The sequence below is a fragment of the Terrapene carolina genome, unplaced genomic scaffold (genome assembly GCF_002925995.2).
Source record: "Terrapene carolina triunguis isolate 2854851 unplaced genomic scaffold, T_m_triunguis-2.0 Scaffold629, whole genome shotgun sequence".
Taxonomy (NCBI): Eukaryota; Metazoa; Chordata; order Testudines; family Emydidae; genus Terrapene; species Terrapene triunguis.
Genome location: NW_020664980.1, coordinates 17148340 through 17171834, shown reverse-complemented (window position 1 = coordinate 17171834; position 23495 = coordinate 17148340). Strand labels below are relative to the sequence as shown.

Sequence of the window (23495 nt, the reverse complement as noted above, 5' to 3'; positions counted from 1 at the left end):
GATCACTCGGCTTGTATCTTACATTCCTTCCCCCTGTCCTTGGCTGTGTCTGTTTAGACTGTAAGTTCTTTGGGGGAAGGACTGCCTGCTGTTCTGTTTGTACAGCATCTAACACAGTGGGGCCCCAATCTTGGCTGGGCACTTGAGACACTACGGTGAGCGCATGATTGATTGATTAAGGGGGACGTTAATTTACTGCTGCCTGTAGATAAAGATACAGAAATTACTTCTCAACAGTGACTTCCAAAACGTTTCCCGGGCGTAAAGCTTTTAACTCCCCTTTCCAGCAACTGTCACTGTCTATATTTAGGTTTCAGAGGGGTAGCCGTGTTAGTCTGTATCAGCAAAAACAACGAGGAGTCCTTGTGGCTCCTTAGAGACTAACAAATCTATTTGGACATAAGCTTTCGTGGGCTAGAACCCACTTCATCAGATGCATGGAGCGGAAAATACAGTAGGGAGGTATAAATACACCGCATATGAAAAGATGGGAGTTGTCTTACCAAGTGGGGGGTCAGTGCTAACGAGCCAATCCAATTAAGGTGGAAGTGGGCTATTCTCAACAGTTGACAAGAAGGGGTGGAAATCACTTTTGTAGTGCTAATGAGGCCAATGTAATCAAATGGCCCATTTCAAACAGTTGACAAGAAGGTGTGAGTATCAGCAGGGGGAAATTAGTTTTTGTAGTGACCCATCCACTCCCAGTCTTTATTCAGGCCTAATTTGATGGTGTCCAGTTTTCAAATTAATTCCAGTTCTGCGGTTTCATGTTGGAGTCTGTTTTTGAAGGTTTTTTGTTGAAGAATTGCCACTTTTAAGTCTGTTATTGAGTGTCCAGGGAGATTGAAGTGTTCTCCTACTGGTCTTTGGTGTCAGATTTGTGTCCATTTATTCTTTTGTGGAGAGACTGTCCGGTTTGGCCAATGTACATGGCAGAGGGGCATTGCTGGCACATGATGGCATATATCACATTGGTAGATACATTTAGTTGAAGATATGACTTTGATTCTGGGTTCAAATGATCAGTAAAGACACTGCATGAAAGTCAATCATACTTAATTAACCATTCTGATGAGGAAGTGATTGGGATTCTCCACTGAGATGCGGCAAGGCTGGGGAATGCCAAGACACTCTCGCAGTCCACGCCTGCCCTGTCACCTCTCCCTCCTTATCCCACCCAGCTGCTCTGGCTGTTCTCAGCATGTAGCAGCAGCAGCAGAAGCTAGTCTCCCACATTGTGGGTTTCTAGTGGTGAGACCAAAACAACTTGTTCTTTCTGTGAGGCAGCATGCAGCTATTGTGAGTCAAGAAAAAGAAATAAACATGTGACGCCTGTATGCAGCTAGCATAGACTGTGCATGAAATACATTTTAGAGCAGCAATTAATAGTAGAATATTAACAACAGCAGCAGGCTGTAACACTCAGCATCCACTGCAGGCGTGTTTAGATTCCCTCACTCTTCTAAAGCATGTGGTAGCTGGAGGTGGCATTGTCTTTTGATTTACATCTCTCTCTCTTATTAATGGTCATGTTAATTACACGTCTGCCTCAAAGAGAGGGCAGAGCTCGCTGTGCAGTCCCCCGTTGATCCAATTTATTACTAATACTTAACCACTCCACTTTATATGTAACATATAGATTTACATGTTGCCCTTCCTGTGTTAGCTGGGTTGTACGAACATTAAGTCAGGGAATCAGTTCTCTGACTGGTTGGAATGAACTTATCCAGTGTATCTAGAGTGCTGGTTGAACATCATTGAACTAATGAAGGAGTGCTATATGCTCCAGTCCATGGAAGCTTTGCCATGGACTTCAATACGGCCAGGACTTCACCCATAATGTGTTAGTGGTAAAGTGCAATTCTACTCCAAGGGAATTTTTAAAAATGGAATTGTGGGCTTCCACGTTCATTGCTTCTCAGTGGTGTCCATGTCCAATGCGCTCAGTTTTCAAGCACATTTTCTAACTGTCGATGCTGTAAGCTCAACCTGGGACCCTAACAGTCAAGCTGGGCTCTTTCCTTCAAATGCATCGTCCCCTGAAAGCAAGTTTCTGCAGGCCAAACTATAGTTGTATAATTCTAGTTACACCTGTGGGACCCCATTGTGTAAACGAATGGAACTTGGTAAACACCTCTGTCCTTGATGCACAAGAAGGAACAGAAGTCACCTCTTTCTCGCCTAGCTCAGCTGGCTCTGCGGGGCTAACAGGAGTGAAAAGCAGAAAACAATTATTTTTGTCGGCAAAGTGAGCAGACGTGACTCTGAATGCACACAGGGAACGGTAAGAAGGTGACATTTTTACATAGTCACTTCTCAGGGCACAACCACACTTTAAATTATTCTTGATCCATGTGCATCAAGGTTATCCAGGCACAACAGTACAACGGCATGTGTTGTTCCTGGGAGCATGTTTGGTCTGTGATAGCAGGAAAGCAGGAAGCAAAGGCTGAAATTAAAAATCCTGTCTACAGATGTATTTGTAGCAGTTTTGAAAACGCTTGATAAGTGATTTGAAGTAGAGATGCCTGTCTCTCTGAACCCACAGAGGGAAGACAGGAATCCAAACTCACCTCTAGAAATGATACAGAAATATATATTGTATACATCCCTTGTTCTTATTGCTTTGTCTACAACAGTATATGCATATGCTTAATCCCAAAAGAAAAGGTTAGTAACATTCTATGACCCTGGTAAATATTTATAAGATATAGTGTAGATATTACAATGGTGTAGAGACAGATAATGTACATGCACAGCTTTCAAGATATTAGTCACTATTGAAGTGCTAAAGCATCATTACTAAGTAGGTAGGTCAATAGATAGAACATGTTAATGGGTCTATTTGTTCTTTAAAACCAGATTAATGTTGAACAAAAGCAGAGATCTTTCAGCTCATTTTAAATAACTTTACTAAGACCTGATCTAAATTATAACATTGTTATTTTAGGATGAAATGCTTAAGCCTTCAAAAATAGTGTAGGACCTGATGCAGCAGAGCACTTAAACATGTGCTTATCGTTACGCACATGAGCAGTCCCACTGACGTCTATGAAACTAAACACATGGTTTTAATGATAAGCATATGCTTTAGTGCTTTGATGGACTGGGACCCAATTCATCTCCCCCTTCAAGTGAGGATTTTGAACACGAAAAGCAAATGAAAAGTGTCTAATGCTTGCCCGAGGACTTTATAACGTTGTCTCAAGAAAAACTATACTACTTATTTAATGCTTCAGAAATCCCCACCCACAACTAAAAGAGGAAAGTAACGCGGGATAAACAGGATGGGAGATAGAGAGAAGGGAAAGATGAGTGATCTCATAGGTTAAAGAAGATTTAGAATTGAGTGACATCGGAGACCTGGATTGGTGAACTGCAAAACAGAGCAGAAACCTGGATTATAAATGAAGGGGTATGGAGTGGGGACCCCAGAGAGCAAGAGGGGAACAAAAGAAGGAATTGCAGCACTCTGAGTCCGAATTCCTTCCCGGGGATTGTCCTGGGACGTTGCAATGCAGCTCACTCCATACACAGGCCACTGAGGAACAAGTGAATTTAGCCTTCAGGATATTAGTTAAGGGAGCATCCCATACAGACATGTCATTTTAGTCAAGGACAGAAGCAAACAAATGCCCCTCATGAGCAAACTCAGGCACAATATTTCAATGTTCTTTTCAGTTACACATAGGGTGACCAGATGTCCCAATTTTATAGGGACAGTCCCGATTTTTGGGCCTTTTTCTTATATAGGCTCCTATTACTCCCCACCCCCATCCCGACTTTTCACATTTGCTGTCTGGTCACCCTAGTTACACGTAGTTCTTTCTGCAAGTCAAGTGACAAAATAAAATCCCAAGCCGCCACGTTCAGACCTGGATTTCTCAGTGGTAAGGGGTGGTCAGATCTGGGGCTTCAGTTCCAGTTCCTCTCCTGGTAAAATTAGCATCAGGAGACCAGTGCGGTAGTGACAGCAAAAGGAAGTTGAGACCTGAGTTCTAAGAGCCACTCTGGTCATGTAAAGGAGCAGCTCTGGCTAGCCGGCTGCCTTGGGAACAACGGCAAATTCTGCACTGCCGGAAGGAAAGAGGCACCAAGTCCTTTGAGGATAGAATGAGGAAAATGGGGAAAAGGCCCCAATTCAGCAAGGAACTTAAACATGCAGCTAACTTTATGCATGTGAATAGTCCCTCTGATGTCAATGGAGCTACTGGAAATCCGGGCCATGAAAGGGATCCAGAGGGAAAGGAAAAAAAGCACAATGTTGCTCTAAGCATGCCTGGCAAACAGCACGTTTGTTAATTACTGGAATGTTTTTGTCCTGCAGGTGTCACGCTTTGGGCCTGATCCCATTGCCATTAAACTCAATGGAAAGACTTCATTGGGAGCTGGCCTGAGCAAATTCTGCTTAAAAATGGATGGTACAATATGGCCTCTGGTTTTCACACTGCTGCTTAGATCGACCTTCTCCGTCAGTAACCATGTCCGAAATGTAACATTACAGGACGCTGTAAATAATAATTAGAAACCGCAGTGACGCCAATGACAACAATCCTGTTAATACATGTTATCACTGAGAGTTTGTGATGAAATTTATATCCTTGAATATTCCATTTATGTGGTTACTTTCCATCTAGTAGCACGGCTACATGCAGGGTTTTCATTATATTATTATTAGGGAATTAAGAAGTGCTGAAAGCTGGACTGGTGTCGCTGACAGACGATATTTGCCCTGGATTAAATATTTTGCCGCGACTTGGAAACGACGGTTTTTTATGAGGCATGTAGGGATTGTTTGATCAGAGCTGACCAATGGTCTGTCTAGTTCAGTATCCTGTTTCTGGCAGTGGCCAGTCCAAATGCTTCAGAGGAAGGTGGAAGACATATCAGTGACGTTACTGAGATTTTGCACGAGACTCTGGGTTATTGTGCCTATACTTTGATTTGCGTGATACGTTTAGCTTTTTAATACTCCGAGATGGCTGTTTATTTGACACGTGAAAAGATGGTAACATGGCCAGTGTGTGCCAGAGCTGAGACATAGCTATCTGTCGTAGGAAATAGTCCGTATAGCAGAACTTTCAATAAGTTTGTTATGGAATCTTCAATAGTTCTACTTACATTGGGATCAATAATTGTCTTAGCTGCTATGTTGTCCGCTGCTTTCCTGCTTGAGCGACAGCATCCTTCATTTTTGCTTTACTGTTCTGTTTTGTATTCTGACGTGTGTGGGACTTGGAGGTATTCTGTACGCGGAGTGCTTCAAACCGTACAGTGCGTGCCAGTGTATCAACATCCCTTGGCACCAGATCTCCTCCATTGGTGTAAGCGGCAGGGCTGGGGACACGGATCTGGGCAATTGGGGCAGAAAAGGGGAGCATTGCCTCTGCTGCTCTATCTCCACTCCCCACAGACAATTGGAAGCCCCAGCAGGCACTCGGCTCTGCAGCTGTGGAGCAGGGTGGCTGGAGACTAGCCGCCCTTTGCTAGGTTGTCCCTCCAGGAATCTGCAGAGAATTACTTTAGTGCACCACACCGTGAAACACCCACCCCAGAAGTGGAGGGAACAGGGGCAGTTCTCCGTTAGGAAAGATGCACACATGCTGTTTGCTGAGCTCAGTGAAGACACTGAATCAGGGCAGCGTCCTCTATCGGAATTGAAACGTTTCATCTGAATGCAGATTAGAAAACATCGGAATAATAATAAATAACAAGAACAAGTTACAGCAGCACCTTCAGGCCCCCACAGGATCAGAGCCCGGTTGTGCTACGCGCCGTATGATGTATGTTTCATTGGTCTCGTCTCTATAAACTAGACCTTTGTGCAGTTTTCCTTCCAGTGTTAAATGTCATCTCTCAGGGGACAACGAAGTCTTTGATCAAAACAAATTCCATCCAAAAATCTCCCACTGTTGTGAAGTTACTTGCTGAAATTTTCACTGAGGATTAATGTGGTCGGCTTGCTGGCTGGCATCCCCATTATAGAATAGGTGGGTTTACTTACTTTAAATCCTGTGCGCCAGACCCTCGGCTGGCACAAACTAGCACAGCTCCACTGAAGGACTATAAATCAGGAGGAACTACAGGGAAGTCAACAGAGCTCTGCTGATTTACACCAGATCTGCGCCTGCAACTCGACGCACTTAGCAAACAATGGGCTGGTTCACCACGGCGTCACTCCAGCTTTGCAATGCTCTCGATCGGAGTTGGAGTTACACAGGCCTAAAACAGTGGTGAACCAGGCCCATAACCTTCCTTGCAAAGGTAGGTTGGCTTTTTGACATTGAAAGTAAGCAATCCAATGCAAAGGCCGGCTTTATACCATAGAAACAGCCTCTTTCCCCTTTCTCATACTTTTGCTACTAATATAAGGGTGTTTTGTCCATTTGATAGCTGCTTCATAAAATAACCATTCATCTTCACATTTTTGCCTGGGCCAGATCATGCCCTCTTCTTAAAAACTGATGACCTGGTATGCATTCATGTTTCTATCTAACGCCTGATAAAACATTGTTCAGCTCCTCTTACTGATGTCCACATTATCTCTGATCACGTCCATGGCAAATACAAACTGTTATGAAAGCACAAGGTCCTGTAAATACATGGAGATTTGTTGACTGGGAATAGGTGGTAGAATAGGAGATTGTGGAATCTCCTGTCATTGAAGGTTTTTAAGAACAGGTTAGACAAATCTGTCAGGAATGGTCTAGTTCAGGGGTTCCCAAACTTGGTTCGCGGCTTGTTCAGGGTAAGCCCCTGGCGGGCCGCACCGCTTTCTGCAGCTCCCATTGGCCGGGAATGGTGAACCGCGGCCACTGGGAGCTGCGAGCAGCCGTATCTGCGGATGCTCAGGTAAACAAAGTGTCTCACAGCCCGCCAGGGGCATACCCTGAACAAGCCGCGAACCAAGTTTGGGAACCCCTGTATTATGTAATCCTGCCTTGAATGCCGGGACTGGACTAGATGACATCTTGAGGTCCCTTTCAGTCCTATGATTCTATGATTCTAGGATGAAATTCAATAAAGGACAAATGCAAAGTACTCCACTTAGGGAGGAACAATCAGTTGCACACATACAAAATGGGAAATGACTGCCTAGGAAGGAATACTGCAGAAAGGGATCTGGGGGTCATAGTGGATCACAAGCTAAATATGAATCACCATTCTGGGATGCATTAGCAGGAGTGTTGTAAGCAAAACGTGAGAAGTAATTCTTCCACTTGACTTCGTGCTTATAAGGTCTCAACTGGAGTATTCGTCCAGTTCTGGGCACCACATTTGAAGAAAGAGGTGGAGAAATTGGAGAAAGTTCAGAGAAGAGCAACAACATTTATTAAAGGTCTAGAAAACATGACATATGAGGGAAGATGGAAAAAACTGGGTTTGTTTAGTCTGGAAAAGAGAAGACTGAGAGGGAACGTGATGATACCAGAGTTCAAGTACAGAAAAGGTTGTTATAAGGAGGAGGGAGAAAATTGTTCTCTTTAACCTCTGAGAATAGGACAAGAAGCAATGGGCTTAAATTGCACCAAGGGCGGTTTAGGTTGGACATTAGGAAAAACTTCCTAACTGTCGGGGTGGTTAAGCACTGGAATAAATTGCCTAGGGAGGCTGTGGAATCTCCATCATGGGAGGTTTTTAAGAACAGGTTAGACAAACACGTGTCAGGGATGATCTAGATAAATGCAGGCGACTGGCCAAGATGACCTCCTGAGGTCTCTTCCAGTCCTACGATTCTACCAGCAAGGTATCAGCAAATGAGGCAGAGATCCAGACTCTTCCATGAGTGCTTGCTACATGGACACTGGTTGTCAGAACATCCCTGGGAGGCAGTGCTAGTGTCCCCATTTTTACATCTGGGAAACTGAGGCACAGAGCAACTCATCCGAGGTCACCTAGGGAGTCTGTGGCAGAGCAGGGACTTAAGTCCATGTCTACTGGGTCCCAGGCTTGTGCCCTAACTACTGCACCATCCTTCTGCTATATCTGCCTCGAGACCAGGGGCGCTGGAACAATTTGCATAGTGGGGGTGCTGAAAGCCATTAAACCAAACTGTAAACCCTGTGTCTAATGGTAATCACTTCAAGCCAGGGGGTGCAGCAGCACCCCTAGTTCCAGCACCTATGCTCTAGACAGATGCCTAATCTGCTTAGGTGCTTTTGAAAATCCCACCGTAGTCCGTGTCTACAAGCCCCTAAATAACTTTGAAAATTTGACCTTAAGGGAACATTTCTCAAGGGATTCACTTGTTTGCTTCCCTCTCAATAATGCAAACCTAGGGCCCAGCCATGCAAACGTTTGCTCACATGAGTAACTTTAACCATGGGCGTAGTCTCATCAGACTTGTTAGGAATAAAGTTACTTACATGTGTTCGCAGGATTGGTCCCTAACACGAGTAACCTAACTCACGGAAGTTGTTACAATGCACGCAATAGGACTACTCCCATCTGTACAGCTACTGACGTGCATAAGTAGTTGTAGGATCGGCCCTTAGCAACAAAAAATTTTGCTTTTAGAAGTGATTTGCGTACTGTAATAAGGAAGCTTGTGATGGACTTCATGCGTCTATTATCACCACTCTGCTTTATGCTAAGACAGCCGTGCATTGTGCACTGTATAATGAATTTCAGAAAACACAGCCTCTTATTGTTGCTAGTTATTTTGGGGTTCATTCTCTGACTGATGTATGTAAATATCTTCCATTAGCATTGATGGCAATTGCGCACTCAGAGCAACGGGAGAATAGAGCTTTCTGTCTCTGGAATGTTGTCTTATAATAGAAAAAGTCATTACGATTATTTGAAAAATTTGCCTTTATGGCGCCCATAACATTGGATACTGCTGACGGACTTCTCCCTGAATACTTCCTTGATGTAGTTACTTTCGTCCCTTTAACTGTCACAGCTTTGCTCAATGTCCTTTTATACTTGTGAGCATTGTAATACACAAAAAGGGCTTGATACTGCTAGGGGCTGGTTGGTTTGGTCTCAGCTCAGCAAAACATTTAAGGGCATGCTTAACGGTAAGTGTATGCAGTCCCGTTGAAATCTGTGGGACTACTTATGCACTTAAAGTTAAACCTGTGTTTAAGTGCTTTGCTTGAGGTTAAGCATGTGCTTATTCCTGGCTGGATGGGGCCAGGATGCACAGTACCTTGCAGCGTTGAGCCCAAAGAGAGGAATAAACACACACAGTCAATCTTTGTACCACGCTTGTAGAGATGTTCTAGAAAAATCTCTGTTCATATTCATTGCCAAAGGATTACAATGAACATCTGAAGAGACCCTCACATTGAGGCATGTATTCATTGATTTCAGACGTTTGGTAAGCCATTGTGTCAGGCAGGTATTTTAATTCTAAACTGGCCCACCGCCTGTGAAAAGAATTGGTGGTGTCAGTCTAGTCCTTGGAAGACTGAGCAGACAAGCGAAGACTGAAAGGGTGTGTAGCATAGGCTTCAGGCCTAGAACTAGTCTCTCTGGAATGGAGACCGCAGGGCAATGCTGAAGGCTGTACAGGATTACAATCTTCAGAGCTATGGGTCCTTATCTGCACTAATGTCTTCTCCATTTTGCACCAGGGGGTTTTATTAACAGAATGGACCTGATACGATGGTTTACACTGGCACAAAACCAATGTAAACGTAGAGGAATTGGCCCTGTCAACACTGGTTCTCCACTTGCGAAGTAACTCCCTGCTCTCCATGTGTCAGTATATAATGCCTGCATCTGTAACTTTCACTCTATGCATCTGAAGAAGTGAGGTTTTTACCCACGAAAGCTTACGCCCAAATAAATCTGTTAGTCTTCAAGGTGCCACCAGACTCCTTGTGGTTTTTGTAGATACAGACTAACACGGCTACCCCCTGATACAATGTAACACAGTGGAGTATCAGGCCCTACATTTATCGATATCTACATAGATGTATATACGAATAGCCGTGTGCACATTGTATATACATGCCTCCAGCAGATAAACCTAGTGATAGACAGGGCCAACGCCTCAGCTGGTCTAACTCAGCATAGCTTCTTGACTTAAATGGAGCTATGTCAAGTTACACCCAGTGAAGCTCAGGTTCAGTATATTTAAATTTGAGGTCAGGTAAGCACCTCAGCTCTTCATGCCAAATATGCTGTAATTATCTTGGTAGACTCCGATTTTTGTAAACAGACATATTTTTGAAAATTTTGCTTCAATATGTTTATTGTAAGGGACCCTATACGTTGTCCCGTTTTTGCCTCATCAGAGTTTCGGATGCTAGTGGGTAAAATTTTCAAAAGCACTTAAGTGACTACGCTTTTGTCCTACTGAAAGTCAATGGGTCTGATTTTCAAAGGCATTTAGGTGTCTAAAGATGCAGATAGATGCCTAATGGAATTTTCAAAAGTGTCAAACCAGGTTAGGTGCCTTTTAATGGAAGTTAGGTACCTAACTAATTTAGGCATGCAGGAGGATTTTGAAAAACACCTATCTGCATCTTTAGGGAATTAAATGTTTTTGAAAACCAGACCCAGAGAGACTAATGCTCCTAAATCACTTAGGCACATAAGAAAATTGTATCTGGTCTCACCATGCTAAGTAGTTGTAATAACATCCTAACTCTCAAATGACAACATTTGGACCACAGCACAGATAGTCTCAGTCAAACTGAAATATATATCTTAGACAGCAATAATGTTTTTTATAATTTAAATATTGTATTTTTAAAAACACATGCATAATATGTTGCCTTAACGTATTCTTACAAATGCAAAAGAAATATGGCCGCGCAAACTGGAGAGAAACGCACTTATAAACAGCAATAAATGTTAACCTTAATGTAAAGTAACGTATTGGTATCCATGTTTGATGACCCCGGCAAACAAACTGAATAAGGTTACAAATAGCGGATGAAGGAGCCTATCGTATACCTCTGTATGTACTAAAGGAGAAGGGGTGGGATTTTTGCTTTGATAAAAGCACTCATAAAGGTTACTAATGCACATTAGCTTCTAATTCTTTTCATAGTTATATTTAACAAATCAGGTCTAGAGAGACATAGAGAAGTGTGCTTAGTTCGAGCATATCATATCCCTTCTTAAAGCCTACTCCCTAAAACAAAAGAACCTGTTAGAACCTGACAGTGGGAGTTTTCATTAACAAGCATTGGAATGGTCTCCTCGTAGAGAATCAACCTTTTGCTGTATATGAATAGCCAGTGAAAAAATGTGTTTGTCTTATTTTCCAAATGGAATTGAAATGTATAGCAGGAATCACTTTTATCCGATTTTATAACCTTGATCAGAATACGCCACCCACCAACAACAGTATCTATCTGAATTGCCCCGTATAGCATCTGTTAGACATCTTGTATGATGGCAGTTAGGTCAGATTTCTGTAAATTTCTTTGATAAAGCCAGGTTTGAGCCTCAATTCCTTCTACACACCAAACCACCACTGACCCATGTGGAAGTTTTGGGTAGGCAAGGAATGCAGTGTTGGGCCCTCAGTTTGAGTAGACATTGCTGTAGACATTGCTGTAACAGGACCAGAAGTACTGGGTTAATGGGATTTAACAACATATGCAGTTTCCCCCTTCCTTTCAATACTAAAATGAGAGAGAAAATGGCTCACGTACCCCGTGGCGATGCTCAAAGTAAGCCAGCTTGGATTTGGTTAAAACAAAGAAGCGCATTTTAAAGTTGGAGGGAGAGGTCCTTCTCTTCTGCTGGGATTTTTTGATCAGCTGCTCTTCCAGGAGAACGCAATTATTCATTGTTCGGCAGGGCACAGTTCTTTTCCAGGACCCAGTACGCCGGTCCCAGACCCGCTGCACACCCCGCACAAGTCCAGGAAAGAGTAACAAGAAGGAGGGTAGTTGATTTTTTTCACAAAAAAAGGTGTTCGAAAGGCAGCGTAGGTGCTTGGGGTCTTATCGTTCCATCTGTCATCTAGGCAGCGCTGTAAAGCTTCCTTTCTGTCCAAGCCACAACCACATCCTCTCCAAAGTCATCAAGTGAGCAGCACATGCTGAAAGATACTCTACAGTGAATGTTGTGGAAAAAAATAAATATTTGATGGGCACGCTTGACAAATGGGATCTTTAAGGATCAGGGATCAATAAAAAGATGGGGCGTGATTAGATACCTGGTCTAATCGGCGCCCACTTAGTAAAGACAGTGATACCTGCTTAGGGTATAATGGGCTAGACTGAAACAGCATCTTCTCTGTGCCCTTGGGAGTATTTCACACATCCACGCCCCTGATCCAGATGGATGGAGCGGTCTGTGCTACCTATAGTCAGAGCCGTCCGGTCCAATGGACCGACCGGGGCAACTGCTCCGGTCCCCGCGCTCGGGGGGGGCCACATGCTTCGGGACGCGGGGTCCAGGGCGGCCTGGGGGAGGGGTTACCAGGGGCGGGGGCTGGTGCCGGCAGCAGCAAGCGAGCGACCCGCCCCCGCCCCGGGAGGAGGCAGAAGCCGGCAAGAGGCAGGCGGGGGCGGGGGCTTGGTGGGATGGGGAGGGGCGGGGCCTTGGAGGAAGGGGGCGGGGCCTGGGTCAGAGGGGCGGAGTTGTTCAGGCCCCGCCCCCCTCGGGACTGCCCTGCCTACAGCCTGTCTGTTACCTCATGCACTGTACTTGGTGTTGGTGCCACACGTTTGAAGTATTTCAAAGACATTCCGTATGTAACTACAAAGCCTCTGGCATGTGAGCAGAAGGGACTTGCCGATCCCAGCAATTAAACCATGCTGTATAAATGAAGTTCCACTCATTCTATATGTTGAGCTGCTGTAAAAAGGAAATGTGTTTGTACCTTTTAAATATTGTCATGGATGATTACTGATAACAATAACACCGAGCGCTTTTCATCTGTAGAACTCAAAGCGCTTTGGGAGAAACTGAGGCACGGGGAGTTGAAATGACTTAACCGCTTACCGATTGCTGAATGTTCCAGATGTGACCTGGTGGGAGGCAGTTAATCTGATGCTGAATGTTCCAAGAAAGTTTAGGCAGAATATACATGCTGCATGCTCTAGGTGCAATCAAGGCCCATGTAATCTGTGGCCAGGTAAACCTAAATACTGTACCAAGAGCTGCTCATTACTGCAACACTCCACTGGGGCTGGACTGGAAAATCTGTGGCAATTTCAGGTGAATTTTAAAAAAAAGTGGAGGGTTTTATTACATTAATCTGAAAGTGACTAATACAATCAGCATAGCATTCATTGTTTTATTTGATATTAATTGCAATTAATTTTACTCTGCCCCTGAATTTTACTCAGTCTCTGAATTAGGGCTGTGGGATAAGCACTTTGCTGGGTGTTTGTGATCATTATTCCATGGCTGATCATTTTAGCAATGCTGACTTTTTAAATGGCACCACTAGATTCCAGAGTTAACGCCAAATTGAGCTGAATGGGGACAGTTCATAGCTCTCTTTGATCTATTCTTTTAGGCTGTCTGCAAACTCCAGAGGCAATGCTATTTAATGTATGCACAGAATCATCGTTGATGTAAAGGGGAATTCCATGTCAGGAGACGAAAACAGAAATCAAGGGCCAAATTTTTAGCTTGATCTGCAAAGTAGTGCATCTCACATACATGCACACATGCTTTATAGGTGCAAATACCTGCATGAGTGTTACAGAGTTGTAACACTTGTGCAAAGGCAAGGGTTCGAACTATTTACTTATTTTGGTGTTTGTGCCTGCAGAGTATATGCACATATATGGGTGCACATAATTTATCATACACACATGTGAAGTGTAGAGTCTGAAATGTACCCCCAAGGATTATTGGTCATGCAGGCAGGAGGGGAAAATGTAGACATTACGGTACTATAATAAGCTCTATAGAAGTCTGTTGCTAGGGAATAAAAAAAAAAAGGACAATTAAAAGAATTAGGATTGGAGGATATGACCACTTGTTAACCGTTACTGACTTTGAGCCTGGTTCTGATCTCTTGTGAGTTTTAGCTCCAATAACCTCACTGGAATGTCTCCTGATTGACACTGGTGTAAACGAGATCAGAATCAGGCCTCATATCTTCATATGACATAACATGGCTAGCTATGATTACTTACTTATTAGTGTTGTTTCTAATTTGTTTATGGTCATGCCCACTATGTGCTAGATGTTGTCCGAAAAGGCAAGTAGGAACAGCCTATGCCATGAGGAACTCCATAATCTAACAGCAGAGAGAGATTAGTGGGACACAGAAATCATATATCCTTTTAAAAATGACTATATGGGACAGCTAGATTCACTGTTGACAGCATGGTCAAAATGGGTCTTCAAGAGGGACTTAAATGTGGACAGAGTAGAGGCCTGGCAGATAAGGTCATGCATAAGGGATGGCATGAGATGAGGCAAAGAAGTGAGAAGCTGGAAAAAACGTGGCTGAGGGTAGTAACACTGGTGGAGCAGAGAGGATGTGGGGGGAGAAGAGAAGCTTGACAAGGGTACTAGATAGGGAGGGCAGAATTATTTTGAGCTTAGAAAGTGGTGATATGAAGCGTGATTTTCATGCGATAAGAGATGGGGCGTCGGCAGAGAGATTCGAAGAAAGGAGCGATTTGATCAGATCGACAGGCAGGGAGTTTAGCAGCTGCTATTTTCACAGTGTAAATAGGGTGCGATGCCTGTGTTTGGGAGGCCAAAGAGGGAGATGTTGCAATAGTCAAGGTGGGGCCTGAACTAGCGATGGGGCTAGGGGGATGGAAGGGAAAAGATGGTACTTGGAAATGCTGAGGGCGAAGACATGCCAGATTTAGGTCACTTGTTTAGGGGCTTTAATATGGAATTTGGAGCCTAAATTTAGGCACCTATTTTTGACCATCTTGACCCACATATATGTATTTAACCCTATTCTTACACGTGGAGTAACGACACCTTTGATTTAAAACTGAATATAAAAAAATCTAATTTGTTGGTTGCACTTTATTTTTTGTTTTCACTTCATTTAGTCCAGGTAGTGAAATTAGGCTGGTCACTTTCAGAATTTCCGTTTCTGGTTTCCATGCTCTAGTTGTCTAGGCTTCCTAAACTGCTGGGAAAGAACCTACAGGGATCATGAATATCTCTATTAAATATTCATCTTTGTAAATTTGTTTTCTAACCAAATCTAAACTTATATGGCACCGGCTAAACACCTAAGTGACTGTGAGCCAAAGTCCCGTGTTGAAAAATGGCTAAGGCACTTAGGAGCGCAAGTGTCACTGAAAGTCAATGGGACTTAGACTCCGAAGGGCCAGATTCTTAAAGGTATCTAAGTGTCTAACATTCTTTTCAGTGGGAATTAGGTGCCTGATACCTCTGAAGATCTGGGTGTAAGTAATTTATAGAATCACTGAAAGGAGAGGCTGGAGAGTCATCAAGTTCATCCCCTTGTGTCAAGGCAGGACCAAGCAAACCTAGACTATCCCTGGCAGGTGTTTGTCCAACCTGGTCTTAAAAACCACCAATGACAGGAAATCCACAACCCGCCTTGGAAGCCTGTTCCAGGGCTTAACTACCCTTAGAGTTAGAAAGTTTTTCCTAATATCTTATCTAACTCTCCAGTGCTTTTGAAAATTTTACCCTGTGTCTCTTTAACACTGTTGTACATTTTCATATAAACTTGAATGCAAATTAAAATATCTTTGAAAAAGGAAAGAATAACTCTCACAGGGAAGGGATTGGGCTGTGTATGCACAGGACATTCATTTCTGGTTGGCAAGCCCAGGTCTCAGATCAGTTTATTTTACAACTTACAGCCCCAATCACACTGATTCTTTTTTCACTTTCATCCCTTTCTTTCTCCCTTTTATAGACTGCCCCATTTCTGCTTTGAAAAGTGGCATTTTGCAAATTGGATTTTTGTCAGGGGATTTTCCCAGGGTCGGCAGTTCACACGTTATTACTGTAGGCTCAGTGGAAAACTCCCCACCCGCACATCCTGCTCAGGTACCCGTGCTGGTGTCCTGAAGGCGGCAGAGAAATTTAAAAGTTAAATATAGCTAGTTTGGAGGTTTTAAAAAAACAGACAACAAGGCAGCAAATACCTTTATGATCTCGATAAAATACGTGCAGGCTTTCACCTTATATAATCTTGGATCCAAATTTTGCTGTCCTTACATACATGGACTAGTACCTTCCTCCAGGACTGGTGACTAGTGAGACTACTCATGGAGTGAGGTGCTACTAAGCTGGAGGAAGGGTATCAGAAGAATCTTGTACGTAGAAGGCAATGTGTTATCTCTCTATTACTGTTCCATTTACAGTCATCTTAGTAACTTTTGTGTGTCATTGGGATTGATTCCCTGAAATGAATGAAAGACCCTCAATTTTAATGTCATTGGACAATTTACAGAAAGCTAATATTGATAGTGGTTTAAAACATCTGTAGTGTTACAGTACAGACAGCTCTTTTAGTACCCACTTGTCATTTGGTAGCCACTTAACGTCAGTGCCTTATCTTCTTGCTTTCCCGTCTCAGTCAAGCATTTTCATGCCATTTTTCTTAAAGGGCATGGCAAAGGCTCTGTTTAAGTCACTCAGGCTAGGTCTACACTACCCGCCTGAATCGGCGGGTAGAAATCAACCTCTCGGGGATCGATTTATCGCGTCCCGTCAGGACGCGACAATCGATCCCCGAATCGACGCTCTTACTCCACCAGGGAAGGTGGGAGTAAGAGCCGTCGACGGGAAGTCGCAGAGGTCGATTTTGCCGCCGTCCTCACAGCGGGGTAAGTCGGCTGCGATACGTCGAATTCAGCTACGCTATTCGCGTAGCTGAATTTGCGTATCTTAAATCGACCCCCCCCCCTGTAGTGAAGATGTAGCCTCAGTTTCTTCCTTCTTCTGCAATTTATGGTCACCTCAGACAATGTGCCTCCTACTGTACACTCATGGAAAGAGGAAGAGACAGGGAAAGAGACCAAAGGACTATTTAAAAAAGTAAAAACAGTAAGCAATTAGGCTGGTCCAAATGAACTGGTTACACCTCCTCTTCTCTCTAGGGCTCACAACTCCCAAGTCAATGCACTTGCCCAGCTCCTCTCGCTGGCAGTGGAAGTTGATCTCATGGGTCTAAAGGCAGGATTTGACCCTGAATATTTTGGGAATCTTGGAAAAATTGGATGCATGGATCAAGGCATCGGCTAGGTACAGTAAATTATCCATGCTTTGTAAGCCTGGAGCAGATCACGCCAGGGCTCACTGACCTTGGCAGTATTACAGAGCACAGATTTTCACATGGCTTAACTGCACTTGAACAGTACAGATTCTTCAGTGCCGTAGGAACAAACAGGACCTTCCTCAATAGCTTGCAAGAGCACCTATTCTGTTTATGATGATTTCCTCTGCAACAAAAATACCGAAAGGAAAACGCAGCTTTTTGAGGTCCTATCTAAACTGGGGATTTGCCTCAATCCCAGTCACCAGGATAGCTGCACCAGTACAAACCCTTAATGTAGACAGGCAAAGCCACTATTTGCACTGGTGGAGCAACCCAGGTACATTGAACTGCTGCAAACCATAACTTATGGTAGTTTACCCTGACTACAGTAGGGGTTTATGCCTGTGCAGCTCTGGCTGGTTGCTGGCTATCAGTGGCTGAATTTAAAGCAAACGCATAGTGCAGACAAATCCGAGGTAAAGAGGTAAAGCGGATTAGCATTCCTCCTTAATGTAATTCTGTTAAGACTTCAGTGCCGTGGAAAAAATGCGAGTGCTTAAGGTTTATCTTTATCATTCTTTTCCAAATAATTTTTTTATTGGAAAGTTAGAGTGAGTAATTTACCCTCCAGTCATTATCATGTAAATATCAACATTGACCTCCTGCTTGCTGCTAAAGAAGGGCTGTTGGGTCCAGAAGCAGCCTTAAAACCATCAGCATGGGGAAACTAAGCTGAAGAATTCTACCAATAATTGCCTGTGAATCCAAGCCGTGTCAGCGCACGACCAAATGGGGGGGAAAACAAACCACCTTTGTGGCACAATAATGTTAAAAGTGTATGTTGTGAGTTGGAAGTGCTTATGGGCCTTATGGAAAAACTTATGGCACAAACCCAGATCCTCAAAAAAGTATGTAGGCAGCTTAACACCTTCTGAGAATCTAGGCTTTAGTGATCACCAAAACTTAAGCTGCAAATACATACCACTTTGGGCAAACTCTTCCAAGAGACTTGGCTTGGGCTTCGTATTTTTGTTGTTCTTCAGACAGCTTGAGTAGAAGCTTCTTACGATTCTTTATTATTTAGATTGTGGCAGCACTCAAAATGTGAGAAGTATGTTCCAAAATGGAGGATGGCACAGTTGTCGCCATAGCTGGAAAAAAATGGGATACGCACATGTGTTTGTACTGTGACTAGCACAATGGGGACCCGATCCTGAATTGGGGTCCCTATGGACTACTGCAATAGATATAATAAGTGTACTGTATATATGGGATTAATAAAAATAGACAACCTGATCCTGTTCAAGTGCAAGACAGTGAAATATACAAAACTGTACAGGCATCCAGTGATGTAGAATAACTGAACAAGTGTAACCAAAGAGGTAAATTAAGGACCTGGCTTCAAGGGACCTCTTGCAAGCAACCCACACAATGCATATTTCTGAGGGGAACTCAGAGAATCTGGAAAACAAGGGGGCTAGAATGTAGGGGAGAGTGAAGTTTCTTCATCTGGCCTCAAATATTATGTTTACCCTAGGGCTGTCGATTAATTGCAGTTAACTCACGCAATTAACTCAAAAAAATTAACAGCAATTAAAAAAATTAATCGTGATTAATCACACTGTTAAACAATAGAATACCAATTGAAATTTATTAAATATTTTTGGAGGTTTTTCTACATTTTCAAATATATTGATTTCTATTACAACACAGAATACAAAGTGTACAGTGCTCACTTTATATTATTTTTTATTACAAATATTTGCACTGTAAAAATTATAAACAAAAGAAATAGTATTTTTCAATTCACCTCATACAAGTACTGTAGTGCGATCTCTATCGTGAAAGTGTAACTTACAAATGTAGATTTTTGTTTGTTACATAACTGTACTCAAAACCAAAACAATGTAAAACTTAGAGTGTACAAGTCCACTCAGTCCTACTTCTTGTTCAACCAATCACTAAGGCCTGGTCTACACTGGGAGAGGGGGGGTTCAATCTAAGTAACGCAACTTCAGCTACATGAATAACATAGCTGAAGTCTATGTACTTAGATCTACTCACTGCGGTGTCTTTAATCTGCCTGGAGTTGACAGGAGAGCACTCAGAGGTCGATTTATTGCATCTAGACTAGACGCGCTAAATCAATCCCCGCTGGATCAATCGCTGCCCGCCAATCCGGCGGGTAGTATAGACATACCCTAAGACAAACAAGTTTGTTTACATTTACGAGACATATTGCAGCCTGCTTCTTATTTAAAATGTCACCTGAAAGGGAGAACAGGTGTTCGCAAGGCACTTTTGTAGCCAGCATTGCAAAGTATTTACGTGCCAGATATGCTAAATATTCGTATGCCCCTTCATGCTTCAGCCATCATTCCAGAGGACATGCCTCCATGCTGATGATGTCCGTTAAAAAAAGTGTGTTAATTAAATTTGTGAGTGAACTCCTTGGGGGAGAACTGTATGTCCCCTGCTCTGTTTTACTCACATTCTGCCATATATTTCATGTTATAGCAGTCTCAGATGATGATCCAGCACATGTTGTTTGATTTACAAACACTGTCACTGCAGATTTGACAAAATGCAAAGAAGGTACCAATGCGAGATTTCTAAAGATAGCTACAGTACATGACCCAAGCTTTAAGAATCTGAAGTGTCGTCCAAAATCTGAGAGGGACGAGGTGTGGAGCAGGCTTTCAGAAGTCTTAAAAGAGCAACACTCAGATGTGGAAACTACAGAACCCGAACCACCACAAAAAAAAAAATCAGCCTTCTGCTGGTGATATCTGACTCAGATGATGAAAAAGAACATGCGTCGGTCTGCACTGCTTTGGATTGTTATTGAGCAGAACCCGTCATCAGCATGGACGCATGTCCCCTGGAATGGTGGTTGAAGCATGAGAGGACATATGAACGTTTATCTTATCTGGCACGTAAATGCCAAGTGGTATCTTATCTGGCACGTAAATATCTTGCAATGCCGGCTACAACAGTGCCATGCGAACGCCCATTCTCACTTTCTGGTGACGTAAACAAGAAGCGGGCACCATTATCTCCTGCAAATGTAACCAAACTTGTTTGTCTGAGCAATTGGCTGAAGTAGGACTGAGTGGACTTGAAGGCTCTAAAGTTTTACAATGTTTTATTTTTGAATGCAGTTTTTTTTGTATATAATTCGACATTTGTAAGTTCAACTTTCATGTTAAAGAGATTGCACTACAGTACTTGTATGAGGTGAATTGAAATATACTATTTCTTTTGGTTTTTACAGTGCAAATATTTGTATTCAAAAATAAATAGAAAGTGAGCACTGTACACTTTGTACTCTGTGCTGTATTTGAAATCAATATATTTGAAAATGTAGAAAACATCCAAAATATTTAAATAAATGGTATTCTATTATCGTTTAACAGTGTGATTAATCGTGATTAATTTTTTTGATCGCTTGACAGCCCTAGTTTACCCCATTGCTTTTAGCTGATGTTAGTTTCTCCTTTAGAACCATCATTGGCCATTCAGTATATGCTGAGTGGATTCCCCTTCCTACCTTACGAAAATCACCATCTTGCTTCCAGGAATGAGACTGAAACACTTTTTAACTCATTACTTGACAGCTTTATCTCATCTATCTTGACCAATACACACAAACTGGGGGAGTGACTCAAGAAGACCACGGTGAGCATTCAAAAGGAGAAAAGGGCTTGATTTTCCACCGACTTCTACATTTTGCAGTTTGCTTCCTCTTTGTAAATGACAATACAGAATACAAGGCCGTGATAATTAAGCCCAGTTTTTGTTACAGGAATATAAAACCACTAAATCCAAATAGGTTGCCTGATACAGTTAGCATTTCCTGACAGATGTTTTCCCATTCATCATGCCAAGGGGTATTTTTAATTCCATTTTCCATCTTTCTTTCAGTTTGTGACTTACAAATTGTCTTCTTATTCCTGTATGTGCTGATGGGATGTGTTCTTCTATGGAGGAGTATGTTACAGTAGACCAATGATTTCCTTTCTGAAATTATTATTTATTTGTATTACAGTAGCATTTAGGATACCTCTACACTGGAAAAAAAGACCCACAGGATGGCCGTGGCTGGCCTGGATCAGCTGACTCCGTTCTCAGGGGCTTGGGCTGGGCTAAAAAAGCTGTATAGATGTTTATGCTCGGGCTTGAGTCTGGGCTCTTGGACCCTCCCCACTTGCGGGGTTCCAGAGCTCAGGCTCTAGACCAAGCCTGAATGTCTAAACTGCAATTTTTAGCCCCACAGCCTGAACCCCATGAGCCTCAGTCACCTAACCCTGGCCAGCTGTGGGTGTTTATTTGTAGTGTAGAGACCGCCCACACCCTCTGCAGCAATCAGGGAACCATTGTGATAGGCCACCTGGGACACCATCATTATATGAACATAGCAAACAGCTACTCCTGTCACAAAAGTTTACAATCCAACTCTGGTTGAAGAAAGGAAGTATTATTATGCCCATTTTACAGATGGGGAACTGAGACACAAAAGCCATGGGAATCTCTTCACTGACCCCATTGGTCCTTGAATTGAATCCAGAGAGATTAAATTATTTGCACAAGGTCAGGCAGTGAGTCTGTGGAAGAGCTGGACATTGAACCCAGATGTCCTGTGTCTAGCCCAGTGCCACAACTCCAAGATCATCCTCAAATGAACTGAAGTCCCAAAGCTTTTGGTATACAAATGTAGGATGGGGGAAACGTCAGAAACTTTTAAATACTGTTGTTATTTCTTTTAATTTTTAAAAACATTTTGATTGTTAGGCAAGTTAAAGGAGTTCACTTACTCCTTGTGTCTTCTAATCCTATCAAAATTAACACATCTGAAAACTATTTTTAATGTCTCAGACTTCTTAAAGTTAAAACTTACTCCTCCACATCAACACAGTGTGACTATTTGCCCCAAGCCATGGTAAATAGTTAACAACATTCATACACGCAACCAAGGGAAGGTGGGGGTGGGGAAATGCTTACAAAACCATCACCAAACCACCATTATCCTGTCATGTGCTTTTTCTGCACTGCCTTGCCCACCTTGGCTGCTCATCAAGCTATCTGTGTGCAAAGAATAGGAACTTTCTACACCCACCCTCATTTGCCTGAATAATCCATTCAGTAATTATACAATCCCGTGTTTGTGACATCAGTATTGCCATGGAAGTGTTTCTGATGTCAGAAACACTGGATTAATTCATACTTCTGGACTTACCAGATCCAGAATGTCAGGTCCTTTGTCCAGTTTTGTCCATAGAGGTATTGGCACCAGAAGAAGAAAATGTGAAAATGACCATAGAAAGACTGTGCTGAAGTAAACTGCCCACCAGCAGCCCTTGAATCCGAAGTAACCAATCACTACCAAATGGCAAAGAAACCTGCTTTGAGAGAAAATAATGTGCAAACTGGTGCTTGGTATCGTACCAGAAAAGGAAACCCTGTAGTCTACATTTGATAGTGTAATGCCGACAGACCCTGGTCGTCAGCGGGCGGGATCGAACAGGGGACATCTGGAGCTTAGTGCATGAGCCTCTACCGCATGAGCTAAAAGCCAACTGCCTCTTAGCTAAGGCTGTAGAGCAGACTCATTTAACTCTCTCTCTAAGCGGTCTCGGTGCCACTAGATGGGACAGAACACCACACCCAGGAGGTGTGTGGGTTACAATAGCATCTATTATTATTTATTATTATTATTTTATTTTATTTTATTTGTATTATTGCAGTTCCTAGAATCCCGAGTCATGGATCAGGCGCCATTGTGCTAGGTGTGGTACAAACACAGAACAAAAAGAGCTTCTAATCGACAAAATCAAGCAGCACGAAAAGGTAGCGCTGGCAGCACAAGCCTCTGTTTTGACAATAAAAGTCTTGAAACAAGCATTGATGGGACAGGAACTACAGAAAATTATTCCCATTACAGTTGTATATTAAGCCGTCGGTGACATTGTTTGAAATGTTTAAGTGTGACCGTGCTTCTTTAAAAAGCATGATGAATCAACTCCTTGGCAACTTTCCTAAAGTTAAGGGCTATAACCCTCTTACTGGGGACCTACTTTGGTTATTTTATTGTGCCTGTTGTATTAACTGAGCACCTGAAGTCATGGAGGGCATCAAAATAAGATTTTTAAATGTTCCCACCATACCAATGGAAAAAGGTCAAAGTTGATGGTGCTGCCACAGAGTCACAGTCACCACTGACCTTGTCTCAAATATCAATTGTTCGATCTGGTGTATATAAGCATTAAACATAATGCAATTTCATGTGTAAAACAAATTTTCTGCAGGTTTCCATTCAAATGAATTTGTCTAGCCATTGAGACTGATGTCACAAATA

The 23495-nt window shown here is 42.8% G+C and overlaps 1 protein-coding gene across 2 annotated transcripts in view; it reads right to left on the bottom strand.

Moving 5' to 3' along the window:
- Nucleotides 1-11756, bottom strand: part of ITK (IL2 inducible T cell kinase) — a 40678-nt gene extending 28922 nt beyond the window's left edge. For both annotated transcript variants that reach the window (XM_024214192.1, XM_024214191.1), the window contains exon 1: nt 11619-11756. In XM_024214192.1, the coding sequence (XP_024069960.1) occupies nt 11619-11756 (138 nt within the window). The remainder of the gene's footprint in view (nt 1-11618) is intronic.
- Between the last annotated feature and the right edge of the window lie 11739 nt (nt 11757-23495).